Source organism: Erpetoichthys calabaricus, chromosome 16 (genome assembly GCF_900747795.2).
Source record: "Erpetoichthys calabaricus chromosome 16, fErpCal1.3, whole genome shotgun sequence".
In the NCBI taxonomy this organism is placed as follows: domain Eukaryota; kingdom Metazoa; phylum Chordata; class Cladistia; order Polypteriformes; family Polypteridae; genus Erpetoichthys; species Erpetoichthys calabaricus.
In genome coordinates, this window is record NC_041409.2 from 54,519,300 (window position 1) to 54,540,169 (window position 20,870).

At 36.4% G+C, this 20,870-nt stretch overlaps 1 protein-coding gene across 2 annotated transcripts in view; it reads right to left on the reverse strand.

The window, feature by feature from the left end:
* cep170bb (centrosomal protein 170Bb) overlaps positions 1-20,870 on the reverse strand; it is a 132,080-nt gene that overhangs the window by 27,195 nt on the left and 84,015 nt on the right. Inside the window, exons 13-16 of one of the 2 annotated variants that reach the window (XM_028821984.2) lie at positions 19,334-19,493; positions 14,261-14,398; positions 1,212-1,300; positions 571-664 (exon numbers count right to left, since the gene is read on the reverse strand). In XM_028821984.2, coding sequence (XP_028677817.1) covers positions 571-664; positions 1,212-1,300; positions 14,261-14,398; positions 19,334-19,493 — 481 coding nt within the window. The remainder of the gene's footprint in view (positions 1-570; positions 665-1,211; positions 1,301-14,260; positions 14,399-19,333; positions 19,494-20,870) is intronic. The other variant, XM_051919848.1, reaches the window with a different exon arrangement.

Genomic DNA, 20,870 nt, shown 5'->3' on the forward strand with positions numbered 1-20,870 from the left:
GCACATTAGTGAGTCTTCATTGTTTATTAATTTACTTTTAGAGTTGTGTTTTTTTTAAATTATATTTTTCGCAAACAAAAAAACAAAAAACAAAAAAAAACCCACTATTTTCCTTCCTGGACAATGGTGGGTATTTCAGCTAGTGGGATATAAAATGGCTGCAGTATGTATGGAGAAAATGACAGCACGGTGGTACATTTCTAGCACTTCTACCTTGGAACCAGTAGACCATAGTTCAAGGCCGTCTTCTCCCTACATGGAATTTGCATGTTCTCCCCACGTTCACGAGAGTTAACACAGATAACTCTGGTTTCCCCCTCAAAGTCCAAAGACATATGGGTTAGATGGACTGGCAATGCTAAATTGGCCCTGGTTTGTGTGGATGGTGCATGAATTCACCCTGTGATAGACTTGCACCATGTTCCAGGGTTTGTTTCTGCCTGATGCTTGCTTATAGCTTCAGCTTCCAGGCGATCCTGCCCTGGATAAGAGGGTTTAGAAAATTAATGGATGGATGTAAGCAAAATAAGTTTATTTCTTAACACAACAGAAAATGAAAAAGCAGGTTACCTTGTTAGATGTCTTCAGTATTGGCACTTCGTTTTCAGAATTGATTTTTGCTTCAATTTCTTCCCAGTTGACTGCTCTGCTCTGAAACAAGACTCTTTAACAAACAATATGGTTATTTTTTTGTTTCAAGTGAAACATTTTGAAAACAAATGTTTAAAAACTACTGTATACTTGCACCATATGTTTTACCAATTTATATGAACATATATTGAAAAATGTTTAATGAAAAGTAAATAATTTTTCATAGATGCTAGTAGGATTTTTGGGGGAATCTTTGATAATTGTTTTCAGTTTGGGACATTGTTTTAATTTGTCAAATAAAAAAATAAAAAGAACTACTTGAGCATTTGGCCAAAATAGGCAAAAAAAGAAGTGAAACACGTGCTTACTGATAATTTATTTACTCTCATTGCAATGGATCTTGGCTCAGCAGTTGAAGCTTGAAGTAGATCTTAAGGAAACACTTTTACAAGCCTCTGAGAAAATGGGGAGAACATGCAAGATCTATACAGAAGACCCATCTTCTGACATAAGTAGTGTGATGTAGCAGCAAGATGTGCATTATCCAGAATGAAAACAAAACCTGGAGAGAATCTGGTTTTGTTTTTAAATCTATCTACATTAGGGACTGCTATACTTACTTCATCTTCTCAGCCAGCTGCTCTGTATTTTCTCGAATAGCATGTGAGAGCTGAGACACAGGGTTCAGCATCAGGTTATCTAAAATGACCTAAAAGGAAAAGAGACATGCTTATGATTATCACCAATCTGAAAGTTACTCACATAGACAGTGAAAAAGAGGTTATCAATGGACATATTCCTATGGTGGTTTATTGAAGGAATAAAAAAAACAACTTCAAGTTCATATTATCTATATGTCGTAAAGTGGCTTGTTTAAATCAGATTTTTCTTAGAGTAAATGACAGCAGAGGTGGAAAAACTACTTAAACCTTTAAAAATGACCTAAGTAAAACAATACAATATGGAAACAACTCAAATAAAAGTACTGAAAAAATGCTCAAGCAAAAGTACAATTTAGTTAGTTTAGAATGAACCTAAATTAGTAAATATCCTCAAACATCCATGCTGTGCCATGGAAAGCATAATCAGAACATACATAGGAATACAATAGATTTTATGAGGGGGTACCCAAAAATAACCGGAATCTGTACCTGGTACACAATCTAGACTTGGTTGCAGTGTGCCAAGTGGCTTCACTCTGTATTGTTTGTACGGCATTCCGTGTCGGTATTTTTCTTGGTGCTTATTAAATGTGTTCTGCGATTTTTGTGATGGGTGATCATAAAGAACAGCTAGTTTGCATTAAATTTTGTTTTCTATTAGGAAAAACAGCTGCTGAAACTGTAGTGATGCTTGAACCTGCCTTTAAAGAGTAAGCTTTATGTAAAACACTAGTCTACGAGTGGTTTTTGCATTTCAAATGAGGAGAAATGTCACTTGATCTTGCTCCGTGCAACTTTTTCTTGTTCCCACATATGAAAAAAGAACTCAAAGGAAAGCGTTTTTGTACCATCAGCGCTCGCCACCACAATTGTTAGTGGGGATATTGTGGCTGCAGTCAGGGTAACAAATATACAGTGGTGTGAAAAACTATTTGCCCCCTTCCTGATTTCTTATTCTTTTGCATGTTTGTCACACAAAATGTTTCTGATCATCAAACACATTTAACCATTAGTCAAATATAACACAAGTAAACACAAAATGCAGTTTGTAAATGGTGGTTTTTATTATTTAGGGAGAAAAAAAAATCCAAACCTACATGGCCCTGTGTGAAAAAGTAATTGCCCCCTGAACCTAATAACTGGTTGGGCCACCCTTAGCAGCAATAACTGCAATCAAGCGTTTGCGATAACTTGCAATGAGTCTTTTACAGCGCTCTGGAGGAATTTTGGCCCACTCATCTTTGCAAAATTGTTGTAATTCAGCTTTATTTGAGGGTTTTCTAGCATGAACCGCCTTTTTAAGGTCATGCCATAGCATCTCAATTGGATTCAGGTCAGGACTTTGACTAGGCCACTCCAAAGTCTTCATTTTGTTTTTCTTCAGCCATTCAGAGGTGGATTTGCTGGTGTGTTTTGGGTCATTGTCCTGTTGCAGCACCCAAGATCGCTTCAGCTTGAGTTGACGAACAGATGGCCGGACATTCTCCTTCAGGATTTTTTGGTAGACAGTAGAATTCATGGTTCCATCTATCACAGCAAGCCTTTCAGGTCCTGAAGCAGCAAAACAACCCCAGACCATCACACTACCACCACCATATTTTACTGTTGGTATGATGTTCTTTTTCTGAAATGCTGTGTTCCTTTTACGCCAGATGTAACGGGACATTTGCCTTCCAAAAAGTTCAACTTTTGACTCATCAGTCCACAAGGTATTTTCCCAAAAGTCTTGGCAATCATTGAGATGTTTCTTAGCAAAATTGAGACGAGCCCTAATGTTCTTTTTGCTTAACAGTGGTTTGCGTCTTGGAAATCTGCCATGCAGGCCGTTTTTGCCCAGTGTCTTTCTTATGGTGGAGTCGTGAACACTGACCTTAATTGAGGCAAGTGAGGCCTGCAGTTCTTTAGACGTTGTCCTGGGGTCTTTTGTGACCTCTCGGATGAGTCGTCTCTGCGCTCTTGGGGTAATTTTGGTCGGCCGGCCACTCCTGGGAAGGTTCACCACTGTTCCATGTTTTTGCCATTTGTGGATAATGGCTCTCACTGTGGTTCGCTGGAGTCCCAAAGCTTTAGAAATGGCTTTATAACCTTTACCAGACTGATAGATCTCAATTACTTCTGTTCTCATTTGTTCCTGAATTTCTTTGGATCTTGGCATGATGTCTAGCTTTTGAGGTGCTTTTGGTCTACTTCTCTGTGTCAGGCAGCTCCTATTTAAGTGATTTCTTGATTGAAACAGGTGTGGCAGTAATCAGGCCTGGGGGTGGCTACGGAAATTGAACTCAGGTGTGATACACCACAGTTAGGTTATTTTTTTAACAAGGGGGCAATTACTTTTTCACACAGGGCCATGTAGGTTTGGATTTTTTTTTCTCCCTAAATAATAAAAACCATCATTTAAAAACTGCATTTTGTGTTTACTTGTGTTATATTTGACTAATGGTTAAATGTGTTTGATGATCAGAAACATTTTGTGTGACAAACATGCAAAAGAATAAGAAATCAGGAAGGGGGCAAATAGTTTTTCACACCACTGTATTGCTTAAAAAGTGAGGCTAGAAATTTCCCAAGAACGCATATTCTTATGTAGAAAATAATTGCAAAATATGCTGAGCTTACTAATGTACATTAATATAATGTAAGGAATGTATTTAGGAAATGATGTATGATGTACAGCCCTGATTCCAAAAAAGATGGAACGCTGTGTAAAATGTAAATAAAAACAGAATGCAATGAATTGCAAATCTCATAAACCCATATTTTATTCACAACAGAACACAGAAAACATCAAATGCTTATACTAAGAAAATGTACCATTTTAAGAAAAGAATAGGGTTATTTTGAATTTGATGGCAGCAACAAGTCGCAAAAAAATTGGGACAGGGCCATGTTTACCTCTATGTAGCATCCACTCTTCTTTTATTAGCAGTTCTTCAAAGTCTTTTCAAGACAACAATCAATTTGCTTATTGTGCAAACAGAAGTGTGGAAGATGCTCTGCTTGTTATCTTACATCAAATCTATACCTTTTTTGATCAGCCTGGTTCATATGTCAGAGCACTATTTTTGGATTTTTCTTCAGCGTTCAATACTATACAGCCTCATATACTGATTGGGAAATTAAACAGTATGAATGTAAACCCATTTATCAGACTATGGATTCAGAATTTTCTTTTAAATCGTTCACAGACAGTTAAAGTTCAGGACACTTTTTCAAAAGCTCTTCATTCAAACACAGGAAGTCCACAGGGGTGTGTCTTATCACCATTACTGTTTACTCTGTACACAAGTGACCTGAGACAGAACAATGACAACTGCTCCATTATTAAGTATGCGGATGACACCATGATCATAGGATGCATATCTGGGGAGGATGAAAGCCACTATCTAAATCAAGTGGACTATATGGTAATCTGGTGCAATAAAAACTCTCTCACTCTGAATGTAAAAAAGACCAAAGAAATGATATTTGATTTTAAGAGACAGAAATCTGTATGTTCACCTACTGTAGTTCTGGGAGAGGAGGTAGAAATAGTGAATGAATATAAATACTTAGGAACTTACCTAGATAACAATCTTAACTGGAATACAAATACAAAAAAATTATTTTCTAAATGCAACCAGCGCTTATTTCTCCTCCATAAACTCAAACTATTTAAAGTAGACAAGGACCTCATGTTGTCCTTCTATCGTAGTATGATCCAGTCCATGATCACTTTCAGTTTCATTGCCTGGTTTAATAGTCTGACAAACCAAAACTCAAAAAAGCTCCAGCAGATTACGAAGTATGCAGCTAAAGTTATTGGGGCTGATGTAGATGATTTGACTAGTGTGTGTCAGAGGGCAATGCTAAAGAAACTGGAAATCATCTCAACTGATGACAGACATCCATTACATGTAGAACTAAACTTCAGTAAATCAGGAAGGATAGTTGCTTTGAAAACCCACATAAATCGCTCCAGAAACTCCTTTCTTCCTAGTGCCATACGACTTTTCAATAAGAAATATCGGAGATAATGTTTAAGGTTTTGATATATATCCTGTTACCTTTTTTTTTTTTGGTATAAATATGTTTTATCTAACTGCCTTACCTTAACCTTTCTTATTTCTATTTGTCTGTTTTATTTCATTCTGTCTGTTACCTGTTATTAGATGCAACTGAGAAGGCAAATTTCATGTTTTCCTGTGTAAACATGACTAAATAAAGAAACCTAACCTAACCTAAACCTTCTTAAATTTCTCAGGAAAACCCTGAGGAAACCAATTGCTGGCTTTTGGGAAAGGAATGTTGTCCCATTCTTGTCTGATATAGGATTCCAGCTGCTCAACAGTCCTGGGTCTTCTTTGTCGTATTTTTCATTGCATGATATGTCAAATGTTCTCAATTGGTGAAAGGTCTGAATTACAGACAGGCAGGCCAGTTCAGCACCCCAGACTCTTCTATTATGAAGCTATGCTGTTGTAATACAGTAGATGCAGTATGCAGTTTAGCATCGTCTGGCTGAAATATCCAAGGCCTTCCCTGAAAAAGACATCATCTGGATGGAAGCATTTGTTGCTTTAAAACCTGTATATATTTTTCACCACTGATGGTGCCTTTCCAGATGTGCAAGCTGCCAATTCCACAGGCACTAATGTACTCCCATACCATCAGAGATGCAGGCTTTTGAATTGAGCACCAATAACAAGCCAGATGGCCCCTCTCCTCTTTAGTCAGGAGAAAGTGTTGCCCATGTTTTCCAAAAAGAATTTAAAATGTCAATTCGTCAGATCATAGAACAGTTTTCCACTTTGCCTCAGTCCATTTTAAATGAGCTTTGGCCCAGAGAAGATGGCAGCATTTCTGGATCATGTACACGTATGGCTTCTTTTTTGAATGATAAAGCTTTAACATGAATTTGTGGATGGCACGGAGAACTGTGTTCACAGACAATGATTTCTGGAAAGTGTTCCTGAGCCCATGCAGTGATGTCCATCACAGAATCAGGCCTGTTTTTAATGCAGTGGCGCCTGAGGGCCTGAAGATCATGAGCATCCAATATTGTGTCCCTTGAGCACAGACATATCTTCAGATTCTCTGATTCTTTTGATGATATTATGTACTGTAGATGATGAGAAATTCAAAGTCTTCACAATTTTACTTTGAGGAACATTATTCTGAAATTTTTCCATAATTTATAGACACAGCTTTTTGCAGATTGATGAACCTCTACCTATGTTTACTTCTGAGAAACTCTGCCTCTCTTTGATGCTCTGTTTAGATGTTTAGATAGATAGATAGATAGATAGATAGATAGATAGATAGATAGATAGATAGATAGATAGATAGATAGATAGATAGATAGATAGATAGATTAGTTGCAAAATGTTCCTCTAAATGTTTCTTTTTAGTACCACTTACTTTTCCAGTCGTTTGTTGCCCTCGTCCCAACTTTTTTGAGACATGTTGCCGATTCAAAATTAGCTCATATTTTTGATGAAATAGTAAAATGTCTCACTTTGAACATTTAATGTTTTCTTTCTTCTACTGTGAATAAAATATTGGTTTATAAGATTTGCAAATCACTGCATTTTGTTTTTATTTACATTTTACACAGCATCCCTATTTTTTTGGAATTGGGGCTGCATATGATAAATACAACTCACTTATATATTATGCACAGAAGAGGAGTGTGTTTTTTTAAAATGGTGCTGCTTGTTACCATAGCTTATCATTTTAGACAACCGGACACTGCTTTGGACTCAACAATACTTGGCAGAAGTGGTGGATTTACAGATTGTGGGGGCCTACATGCAGAACTTGTTTCTTTTATTTTACTAAAGTAAAAAAAAAAAAAAAACTGGTTATGAAAGACTCAATAAGGGCACTGTAATTTAACAATGTTATGTTACATTTCAAATGAAATGTTCAATTTACATTACTACAGAAACAATGCCATAATTAAACAGCTAAATTACTGACAGCTGAGCTGTCAAAAATTCAATCATCAAAAAGGGTCAGCCTCTTAAATGACTCTACTGTATAAATTAGTAAAATTAACTTCAGTATACAATTAAAACTCTCAGCATTATCATCAGAATTAAACTATTTTAATTAAAGGACAGCACTGGGATAAGCTAATAATATTGGCTTACTATAGGACAACATGGCAGCTCATTAGTAGCCATTAAATTTATCAAAATATAAAACATTATTAAATAATTTTCAACATTATTTTTTCATTCAGACCCATCAATTAAAACAGAAGTGTTTAGTGTCAGAGTTTTGTATTTTTATATATGAGAAAAAAACAATTAAAGTTGATGAGTATTTTTACCGAAAACTGGACATTCTAGGGGTGGGCGGTATGACCAAAATTCTATATCACGGTATTTTTCTAAATTATCCCGTTTTCATGGTATTCGACGGTATTTTTTTCCCCATGCATGAGTGGATGTTAACCACATTTTCCACTGCAATTACTGGCTAAAAATAACCTATTCCACTGTCAAGAGTATTGTACATTGTACAAAAAAAAACATTTTAACGTGCACACAAGTATTAATACAGTTTTGCATTGCCCCATAAAGTGATAGTTTTCAAGGGGGTGGCACTAATGGAGAAGGTATCACATTGCATGACAGATGCAGTCAAAATATAGAACCTTTTTATTGAGCAAATTTTGCAAAAACAAACTATAATTTTGACAACATATTTTCAACCATACAAAGAGGCATTTAGACTTAGTAAAATATCCAGAAGTGCTTGTCAAAAATTGTATTGCACCGAATATGTCTTAGAAAAGGAATAGTAAATATTTTTTGTAAACCAACTACACTTTCTGTTAATGTTAACAATCTCTGTCCACTGACACGTTAAAGTGACTTTTTAAACAACTTTATCATCATTAAACTGCATAATATTTAAACTAATAAATAATAACAATAAAATAAATAATAGTATTATTACTGATAGTTGCACTATTACTTCAAGACTTCAAGCCCAGGTGCATTACACAGTATTCACCAAATTAAAATAAAATACAACAAGTGCAACTTGGTGATGACATCTTTACCAGCTGAACCATCATTTAGGCAAACTGCATTAATATGGACCTTGCTTCAAGCTAAGCTATACTGGGAAGAAAAAAACAAACTATATGTCGAGAACAAAGTCAACATTTCCACTTTATTCTCGCCGTTTATGTCGAGATTATAGTCGACATTTCCACTTTATTCTCGCCGTTTATGTTGAGATTAAAGTCGACATTTCCACTTTATTCTCAGTTTACTTCATAATTAAAGTAGAATGTCGTAAACTAAACTTCTTCCTAAAATCAATGTTTAATCAATTACTTAATTTACCCCGTCATAAATTAATGCAGCACATTAAATGCTTTGTGTTACGTTCCCCGACCCAGTGGTTAATCACTACGCTTCTTAAGCGATCACCATACAGAATCCATTCACTTCATGATATTCCTGCTTTCTGAAAATTTAGAATGCTAAGATAAATACTTGATATCATTTTCATGATGAAATGCATTAAAGCAGGTATTACACATGCACGGTAGTGAGGCGGTAGTGCTGCTCCCTCGCAGTAAGGGGTCCCCAGGTGTATGTTCAGTGTAGAGAACTTTATGGCAGGTGTGACGAGGCTCCAAAAAACTGGATGTATGAATAGCTATCGCACAGGTTTAACTTAAATATTGTGTAAATGTTGGGCTTGTGATCTGCTGGTCGGAGACACGAACATAGAATTCAATGCATGTTCTTCTGAGCGGCCTATCTTTATTGCATGCATGCTGTCTCTATCTGACGTAGGCTACCAAAACCCCAGTTCCTATCCTTCCTTTTTCTTTCACCACATAACCACATAACCAATCACCACACGATAAACGTCTTTGTGAAATTAAAACTAGTTATAAACTTAGCCCACGGAGTGTTCAGAACTTTAAAAATATCTTCGTTATACATGTTTAATTATGCCATCCATTCAGAGTTGCGCCCATCTCTGAACGAATCACTTAACACAAAGCATTTAATGTGCTATATAACTTATGACAGGGTTTGAGAAAATCTAGTAAATTAAATATTCATTTTATGATGAAGTTTAGTTTACGATGTTCTACTTTAATGACAAATTACGAGAATAAAGTCAAAAGAATATATTCTCGTCATAAGCGTCAAGATTAAAGTGGAAATGTCGAGAATAAAGTCAAAATGTCGTCACACTATTACACAGTACCCAGGTACATTACACTGTGTTGAAAACAAATAAAACAAGTACAACTTGGCTTGCAGTATTATCCAGTAGTATAGAAACAGTATTTACACATCTGACCTTTTAAAACTAAAGCATCTCCAGGCGACAGATGTGACTGCTTTTTTTCGGCTCTCTGTCCATTTTCACCGCGCGGCATACCTATGCTACCGCCCACTATTTGGTGGTGTAGCAGTGAAAAAGAGCCCTAGTGCAACAAATCTGTGTTTAGCGGTGTAGCAGTGAAAAAGGTCCCCACTTGAACAGTTTCCCGCTGCGCCACGTTCCGAACGTCGTTTAGGCAATTTAAACCGGTGTTGCGGTATAAGAAAAATCCATATCATAAAAAAAATTAAAAACGGTTTTCGGTATGAACCGGTATACCGCCCAGCACTAGGACATTCCATACAATATTTTTACAAGCATGCTCAGTGTTTAAATAGAGAATCATTATGAATCTACAGCAATACAAAAACAATCCATAAAATATCCTTGCACATTAAAACAATTAATTGCCATTGACAGCTATACCACTGTTTAAAATGTAAATATATACACATTTACCTTAAAAGCAGTTATCCTTAAATATGTAACAGTTTTTGCTTTTAAAATATGCAGTTTATTTAAAGTATTTTTACATGAGCTTTTTATGGTTTATTAACTAGTCATTCCTAACACCTCAGATAAAATTATAAATATGTGTTAAAATGAATCATCATTACGCGGTACTTGCTTCTTACCAATCTTATACTCTCCAATACACACAGAGAAATAATACACAGAGTGCAGACCCCTTGTAGTTTGGACTCTGTGTAAGTGCACAACCATCCCCTTTGCCAGTTGCATTTAATAATTGTAACAAGCCATCTTGTCATTTTACCGTATATCCCTACCACAACTACCGGATGCAGCTTGTTTCTACATGTGTTTCTAACGTATTGCTTGTCAGTTGTTCGCAATTTTTCACTTCCAATGGATGTTGAGATTTTATCTTACACTTTCTATAAAAAACATTAATGACTCTTCTGAGCAACAATGGGAGTTGCAGAGAAAACAGCCATTGTGTCCGCTCATAGTACATTCTCGATTCATGCAGCCTCAAGCTAACCTGGAATATCCCATCAAAATTAAACTTCACACCATTGTAACGCACTGAGAACAAAGTTGGTATGAGTTCAAAAATTACATGAGAGTCATCAAGAACGAAGCCTTGAAATTTGTTTCAAAATTTCACACGGGACAATCTTGTCATTTAATAAAAAGAACTTGCCATTGTTTTAGTAATTTTTTCATGGAGCAGAACTCTCTGTAACATGGGAGGCCCTACTTACTGCTTGGCTATCAGTCATTTATTGTAGTAGCTTGAATATCATTAATTACTTTTGTCATTTATTCTATACTACTTTAAACACCCTGCTAGTTTAAAAAAAATTAACTTGCGTTCACGTGCTTCTGTAAATTTGAGGAAGTGTTCTTGTAAGCAGACACTGTAGCTCCACACTTTTTGGGAAACTGACATAGTTTGCATAGCATAATAAAGAAGCTTTGTTTTAGAAACACTAATTTCTGCCTGATTCTATCTTATAAAGAGGGCTGCCACTGCTGCCACTGTACAAACAGCTTTCTCTGGATCCTGCATTGCACAGGTATCTCAGAGACACACTGTAAAACCACTGCACACAAGAATTAAGGCAGGAGATTTCCATGAACACACTCAATCCTTAGCCAGTAAACCTTCATACAAAAATATCTTGAGATGTACCCACTTTTGCTGCTGGAGGAAACTGCATTATCACTGTGTCATTTAAAAAAATACTTCATGATACAAAACTGCTTAGAGTGCAGACATATTTGAATTGTCTGTTGTGAACTTTGCATGAACATAAGCTGTCAATTGTACTTTGTAACCATACACCTTGAAAAAAATAGCAAAGTGGACTCGTTACTATAAAAAATATATATTTAAAACAGTAAAAAAAAATTGAATTTAAAAATACTTTAAGAAGTACATTTTACTACATAAACCTACTCAAGTACAGTAGCAAAAGGAAATGTAATTCTTCACTTTACAGCACTAAATGCCAGTAGGAAGAAGGTCATAAAAAAGATCACTGAAACATATTGTGTATTTTGACACCTAATATGAAATATCCTCAAACTAAATGGCATAAACGTTAATAAACCTATATATATTGTAAAAGCGAGCCCTGACACAGACAGACGTAGTACACAAGTTCAAAGCACACAGGGCTTTTATTTTCTTTTATACCTTTTGGGCATGCCTTCCCCATTCCCACAAGCTCAACAGTGTCCAGCATAAATACAGCACCATACAATACAATAAGTCTTCCGTCTTTTCTCTTTCTTGCTCCTCCACTCTCTCTCCAGCAAGCTTCATCTACCTCCTTCCGACTCTGGCTCCCATAGTGGCTGCTAGCTCCTTTTATAACACACCCGAAAATGCTCCAGGTGCTTGACAACCTATTTTTGGTAGCACTTTCGTGTGTGGCGGAAGAGCTGTTCTGTAGGGCTTAGGAGCAGCTGCAGCACCCCCTGGAGGTGCCCACGGACCCCAACATGGCTGCATCAAACTCCAACTCCCATGAAGCCCTGCGGGAGTCCTAGGCACTGATGCAAACCAGGGGGACTGCCATCTAGTGTTCCGGGGAAGGTGCTGTCCTGACCAGGCTTGCTCCCCAGGTCCATGCAAGGGACAGTCATCCCGGCCATCGGCCACAATATATATGTATGTTAATAAAAAATAATTAGTCCATGTCTGAAGTGTGCTAAAATATTAAGTGCTGAATCACTGAAGTTACTTTTCATTGTCTGCACACTACACATCAAGTCCATGGTGTAAAGCGAATGGGCATTGTTATGCTATAAAGCAGCGACCCAATATCTTGCCGCTCAGGTTGAACATTGACAAATCTTGAAAATAAAGTGAACAGGAGACATGCAATTCTTCATACTTTATGTACAGTGTCCTTATAAAATCTGACATGTTTTTCTACGGAATATCAAAAACACTTTCTGCAATAGATAAAGCAAACCATTTATTAGGCCAATTTGGAACTGACAGTTAAGTCTCATGTGTTTGGTACTCCAGAGGAAAACTGGAGTATTCAGAGGAGAAAACTATGCAGGTATGCAGGGAGGAATGAAAAAGTAACTCCTGCTTTGGTCATATATTCTTGTTAATAAACAGAGCCCTGTTTTAGTATTTTGTTTTGTTACAGTGACATACTTTAAAATGCGACTTTCCTCTTTCTAATATCAGATTATATTAAAAATAAAAAGGACTGAAATACACAAGCTGTGAAACCTGACATCTTTAAACTGAGTATCACCTTTGTGTAATTCTGTTTAGCATTAGTAAAGGTTATTTTGCTGTAAACAAACAACACTGTTACCTTAATTACAAAATCAGAGCTGGACAAAACCAGACAGAACAGGCAAGACTTAACCTTGAGAAATGCAGATGTGCTGGTAAACATGAGCAAATCTGAATCAAATGCAAGGAAGCATTTAACAGTGTAGTCATTAAGCCTGTTGAATTTTTAATTTCACACTTGTCTGGTTTTACCACAGGAGAAACACATCCTTGTACAAAGCAAAGGTATCAAAACATTGAAAGGAAACATCTCCAGTCATGCACTAATCTAAAACAAGATGATCTAAAAACTAGACATACTGCATGAATTCTAGTTTTCCTTACTCACCTCAACCCAGTTTCAGGCAGGATAACTACAACCAAAAACTGAGATTGTTTATATGCAAAATACAAGACAACTGGCACAGAGAGATGTGGAAAGACATCAAATTTTCCTGACTGTGGAAGCTCCTCTTTGTTCTCAGGACAGAATCAGTGAGGTACAACAGTTATTCAAAAGGGCTTTGAGCACCCACGTGCAGCTTCTCTGATACACTGTGTAAATCTGTTTAATTTATGGATTCATGCATAAACTATGGCTCTTTAAAGATCTGTATTGTACATTGTTTTCTGGGACTAGAAAATCTGGAGGGGCGTCTGTATTTGACTTAGAGCTTTTAGAATTCTAAGCTTTTATCCTTAATACCAACAACAATAATAGCCACACTATTGGATAGAAGCTCAGACTAGATAAAGACAGACTTTTAAACATTTTGAGTTTACTTGAATGTTTGCTCTTTCACCTTTTAAAGTTAAAAATTTTCAAATGCAGTAATAGTATTGCATTCTGCATATATGTTGATAAACAAAACTTATACAGTATACTGTGGTCATCTTTTAAATAAGAAAAAAGTTAATGTGCCTGCCAGAATACATTTTTTTTATTTAGTAACGTGAATGCCGATACTAAATATTCACTGAGTTCCACTGACTAGCCTTATTGAAAAATGTCTTTGTACTACTGAATTTCAATCCTGCAATTTATTTACACAACATATAATAAGTCTGTGATCTGTGCTAACACCCCTACAAGCAACTCTACAAAAATATAAGTCATTGGCATAAACAAAAGCTTGGCAATCTGTGTACCAGTTTACCATGAATTTTGAATAAAATAGGACACCAAAAGTCAATACAAACTGTATAGTAAAAACTATTTCTGCATTAAAATACACTGTTATAGCAGTGGTCAACAAAACAGAATTGTCATTTTCTTTTATGGCACACAATATTTGCTTTCATTTTTAACAACTGTTTTTGAAACAATAGGAAAATAACAAACATGACTACATACTTGCACATTCCATCTAAACATTATGCCACAAAAAATAAATACCTCTTCCCTGCTCCACGTTCTGTGTTTTGAGCTTAAATCTGAATCATTTATATTTGAATTGAGCTCCTTTTTGACTTTTGAAGATCCAGGAGGAACTTTTTGGAAATTCAAACTCGCCTCTGGAATGTGCTGGACCAACTGCAATAGAAACATCAACTCAGTTAAAAAAATGAGGGACATCCTGCGATTATAGAAAATGTAACAGAGTATATGGGCTGAGCTTGGTCATTTTTTTTTAAGTTGGGTTACAATCTGGAAATGTTAAAGTCTGAGGAAGAGGAGAGTAAAAAAAGGGCAGGTTGGTCAGTGTGGCCTGAATAGTTATCAAGCTCCAATTTGTAGTGTTTAAGACAAAACGCAAACATTTAAAAGTAGCAGGTTTGCTTAGAACTGGTAAATATTCATCCCTGTGAAACCAATCAACAAAGCATACCTATTTAATTGATTTAATGGAATTCTGAAAAGGACAATGAAAGATCACCACTTAAGACAGTATTATTAATTGACGACAAACACTTTAACCCTGAAGGCTACACTGTACCAGATAGGCAATAGCAAATGCAAAAGTCTGTTCATTAAAACAACAATAATAAGCAGCACAGCCTATCTTCAGAAGACAGTAATGAACTTTACAAACAAGAGCTCACTCAGTTCAATGAGCTTGTTCCATTACCTTATTTACAAGTACATGTTACTTACTTCAGTAGGAGCTCACATAAATTAATTAGAATTAGGTGTCATTTTTCTGATATGTTTGTAGCACAACACAAAATGTTTTTTAAAGTGGGATCACACAATAATCTATCATATCTAAAGCAAAATGTAAAATAACACCAGTTTATGGCATATTGTACTCTCCCAACCTGACACTACATGAGAGCAGTTTTACAATTCTGCCCAGAACTTGTGGTCAGATTCACAACTTCAAGGCAAGGTGTAATAGATATCCTCATGAAAGTTGTACATACTTGATATCTGGCCTGTTCAGAAGAGTGGCATCACAGATAGTACCCTATTAAAGTGAAGGATGACCTTATTTGATGTACTGCAGTTTTCCATGATGCAAGGACATTTAGAGGAAAACACTAACCTTAGATGTCCTATCATCACAAATATTAAGAATGAGTCAAACAAAATGTTTCTGACATATCATCCAGAAATTTGCAGTGGAAATTAGTACATGTCTGCACCTTGACGGACGAAGGTTTGCAGGTGTAAGGGAAATGCATATTTTTATCAAAACATTCACTATATAGGTATATAGCTTGTTATATATCCCATTCCACAACTACAGACATTAAAAAATGGAGATGGCCCCCTATAACATCCTCCACTCTTTTTGTGAATGTGTGCCCATTAAGACAAAATAGCACTTGTAAGGTCAGGTACTGATGTTGAGATCAGGGCTCTCTGCAGGTCACTCAAGTTCCTCCATGACTTTATGTACATGGTTTTGCACATAGGGGCATAGTTATGCTGGGACAGAAAAAAGCCTTCCACGAACTAAAGCACTCAATTGTCTAAAATATTAGTGTCTACTGATGCATTAATAGTACTCATCAATGGACCCAAGGGGCCTAGCCCAAATCCTGCTTTTAGCCTTCTTCCTCCAAAGTTTACAGCAGACACTATACAGTCCAGAAGATTGCACCTTCCTGGCATCTACCAAACCCTGAATGTCCTATCAGGCTGACAGAGAGTGAAGTGTCATTTATCATGCCAGAAAACACCTTTCCACTGCAGAAGAGTTGAACAGTGGCATGCTTTACACCACTCCAGCTGACCCTTGGTATTGTGCATAGTGATCTTAGGCAAGTGTGCAGGAAATCCTCTTCATGACGCTACCGACATACAGTTATGTTGATGTTGCTTCCTGAGGCAGTTTGGAACTCAGTAGTTAGTGATGCCACAGAGGATCAACAATTTTCACATACTATGTGCTTCAGCACTTGGTAGCCCCACTTTCTGTTGTGCTATTGTTGCTCCTCAATGCTTTCACTTCACAATAATAGTGCTTAAAGTTGACAGGGGTAGATATAGCAGAGCAGAAATTTCATGTATTGATTTGTGGCAAAAGTGGCATCCTATGACAGTGCCACATTTAAAGTCACTCAGCTTCTTAGTATGAACCAGTTTGTGTCAATGCAAATTGCATTTTTGTGCTTGATTTGATGCACTTATTAACAATGAAGGCAGCTGAAACACCTGAAGTCATTCATTTGAAGGGGTGTCCCCATAGTGTATACCCACAAAAGATTGTACAGAAAAGGATGACCCTATTGGGTATACTGTAGACTAGTGCTGGGCGGTATGACCAAAATTCTATGTCACTGTATTTTTCAAAATTATACTGGTTTCACGGTATTCAACAGTATTTTTTTCCCCATGCATGAGTGGACGTTTACCACATTTTCCACTGCAATTACTGCAGTAGACTGGCTAAGAATAACCTGTTCCACTGTCATGAGAATTGTACATTGTACAAAAAAACATTTTAATGTGCACACAAGTATTAATACAGGTTTGCATGGCCCCATAAAGTGATAGTTTTCAAGGGGGTGGCACTAATGAAGAGAAGGAATCACATTGCATGACAGTTACAGTCAAAATATAGAACCTTTTTATTGAACAAATTTTGCAAACAACTTAAAACTATAATTTTGACAACATATTTTCAACCATCCAAAGAGGTATTTAGACTTAGTAAAATATCCAGAGGTGCTTGTCAAGAGTTGTATTGCACTGAACATGTCTTAGATAAGGAATAAATAGTAAATATTTTTTGTAAACCAACTACACTTTCTGTTAATGTTAACCATCTCAGTCCAATGACACGTTAGCTATATGGATTGTAATTGGCGGTGGCGTTGATCCACCGCTTGATTTTTTTTGTCGTAGGCAGTCCTCTAGCAAATGTGTCTACAAGTAACGTCTGACTTGAGTGTCCTCTAGCTTTTTCAGTTTTACCTGAGAATGTGGAGGGTGCCAATCTTAGTTCCATACATTCATGGTACTCCAAAGCATGTTTGTGGCTAAGGTGGTACAGCAAATTTGCACCTCTGGTGACAACTTTAGCTCGACAGCATTTGCAGTAAATAGTTGTTTGGTCCACATCTGACCTTTTAAAACTAAAATATCTCCAGACAACAGACGCGGCTCCTTTTTTCAGCAAAAGTTCCTCTGTGTCATCATGTTCAACTTTATCGTCTGCTATAGCTTCAGTTTCGGAATGTTCTCTGTCCATTTTCACTGCGCAATACCTCCAGTAATGCATGTACTCCGTTGTATGTGTTTAGCAGTGAAAAAGGTCCCCCCTTAAACAGTTTCCTGCTGTGCCACGTTCCGAACATTGCTTAGGCTATTTAAACCGGCATTGCGGTATAAGAAAAATCCATATCATAACAAAAATAAAAAACGGTTTTTGGTATGAAATGGTATACCTCCCAGCACTACTGTGGACCTTAACCTATGATGGCGAGTGTAGTCTGGGAGTAAGGAATAGATGTCCTATAATGTCAAAGTATTAATTAAGAATGAGGCAAACAAAATATTGTTAACATACAATAATTTGCAGTGTAAATTAATATATGGCTGCTCTATAGTGGGCAAGGACTTGCAGGGCAGGTTGCATGAGCTACGTTGATGTCAAGCGGGGGTACAGTGCATTTCAAAACAAAACAACATGCAGGGTGTTTTGATTAAGGTTAACCTGCATTCCCCTTTTTCAAAATAGAACGGGCCATGGAAGGCAGTAAGCATGTAAGTATATTTTGCAAAGACACTGGCCTGCGTCATTGGAAGGAGTCACAAAGGCAATGTTTTTTTTAAAGACAATACATGTGGCTCATTGTGTGATTGTGTATTCAGAACTAAAAGAGATACTGTTGATGAATTTACAGTAACTTTAATTTAAACTAATTTTCATGCTTCCTTTAAGGGAATTTCTCCAACCGTGGTGTGGCAGATATGGCAGTTCAGTGGAGTAAAGAAGGAACAGCCTAGTGTGGAGACAATGCATGAGAATTGTTTAGGTTTTGATAAAAGGCTCTTAAAGTAAGGTTCAAGCAGTTAATGATTTTGTTTTTCTCCTTTTCTGTTTGACAAAGTGATGAAATAAGAACTCAACCACAAGCCAAAGTGAATAAGAGGTATTATAAAGGGGCAGTTGTTAGTCTTCAATAGTTTGAATGTGATTAATTTTACTTACAAATGCAAACACACAAACCATTAAAGAACTGGAAATTTTTACAAATACTCTGTGGTGCATGCAAAATAGGAAGATGCATTGTCTTCATGAGGAGAACAGCAATCAAAGTCTTAGTATGCTTACCATAATAATGAACTTAACAGCAGTAACACTATAATAAACAGATGATATGTCAGAAATTGAATTCTATGCAAGTATAAAGCTACATGTAGTTCTACGGTGTCACCTCTCATCCTCCTATCGACTAAAAGTCACCTGGGAAGAAGCCTCAGTGAAATAGCGGCTCTCTGGACCCATGGGGTTCATTATAACAAGGGTGGCCATATGCATTTAATCAATCTATCATTGCTAGAGTAATTATTTTAATATTTAATGTAACAGAAATAAGCAACCAGGATGGATAAAATCAGGTATACTTTGTAGATGCTGGAAAGAAAATAAATGTAATGTGGCTTTCTACAGGGAACGTAAACATAGGTTATGTGCAAGGCCAAATGACGACATGCCATTTGATCAAAATTTCACAAATAAATCTTAAACCAAGACATCATTTATATTTACTTAAAATACCTTCTGAAGATATAGTTCAAATTGTAATTATGTAAACATATATAACACAGACATCACCAATTAAATAACACAATTAATGTTATAACTTGCAGAAGCAGCTGTGATAAAACAGGAATCCAGATCCACTAAATCAGAAAAAAGTAAAACAGCTTAACAAAGTAGTAAAAACAGACTCTATTTTTGTAATACAATCTGGTTGAAAAACAATTTAAACAACGAAACTATACAAGTGCTAATAAGACTCAATAATGTTAATGTTTTATAATAACCAAAATCAAATTAAAAAGATCAAATACCTCTTCTCTGGCTGATATTGTGGACACTGGTGTATTGGGTAAGCAAGTGGTAGTGGCATTCTGCCCTGTACCCATGGAACTTTGTGCATCACCATCCCCTGCTACATCATGGATTTCACGTGCCAAAATTGCAAGGTCTTTAGCTAGGTCCTGACTTAGTCTGCAACACATAAGAAATATTACAACAAATATATAAATGTCAATATCAAGTAGAATACACCACTATTTGAGTGACAACATAATCATACTGACAATGATAGGCACAAAAGAGAAGCCTGCGTAGAGAAGCCGTTTATTATTCCTCTCAATGAGGACAGACCCTAGATTAAAAAACAGTTATCTCGGGTGATACCTCACCAAACATTTCATGAATGAGCTCTAACTATATTCATCAAAGGTGTGTAGTATCAGGTCCACAAACTATATCCTTCACACCTTATAAAACTTTGTGATGGCCAATATGATTTTCTACGCTGTGAGGTACTGGGCCAGTAATATCACTTCAAGAGAGGTCCAGATTTAACAAGCTAATTAAAAGGGCAGGCTCAGTTATGGGACACACTCGGGACCCCAGGAGGTAGTAGTGAACGTAGAGAATGAAAACAAAACTGAGTGCCATTATAAATAATACCGCACATCCTCTCTCTGAAACACTAACACTGAAGACTTTCAGCCAACAAATTATCTACCAGAAGTGTGTCAAGAAATGCTACTGGAGCTCCTTTATACCAACAGTAATACACTTGCATAATGCCTCACACGTGTTTTTGCCTTGTTTGTTAATTTTCTTCCTTTGCAGTCATTCTGGTACTGTATGTGTTCAGACTATACTGTGCGTGTGTATATGTATTTATTTTGCTATCTAACTATGTATGTATGTATTTATTTAACCTCCTTAGTGCTACATTTTTTTCTCAAAAATTATATGTAAAAAAATTGCATTTTTTTGCTTGAAAAATGGCATTTTTATTAAATCTCATTTTTCTACTATAAAATGTGCAAAACACTAAAAGTACAAAGTCAGAAGAGTAAAAAGTATAATAATGATACTAATACTACTAATAATAATGATAATAATGTACATAATGTCTAAATATGTCTTTTGTATGATATTTCTTTGAACGGGAAAACTGCTTAGGTGTACAGCGAATTACCAGACACTGTTCAGCATTAATGGTTTGTCTCAACAATAATTCTTTTGACGTCATCATCAAAAAATAACTTCAAGGAAGTAATTGGATCTTGGCTATCAATGTCCACTTTTATTCTTGGCTGCCCAACAAAATCAAAACGAGGCATGCTGGTTTATTTGAAGCAGGGTCAACAGAAACCCAAATTCGGGTGTCACTTTCGAATTCATCAGAATAGCTTTCAGTTTCACTGTCCGTTTCAATTTCACTACCTGAAGACTGATTCACTTCGTTATCACTGCTGATAAGAGGCTCCTCAACATCACTGCTTGTTTCACTGTCAAGAGTATACAACACCTGGACTGCCGAAAAACATTTTTTATAAGACACCATTATGAGGCTAGGAG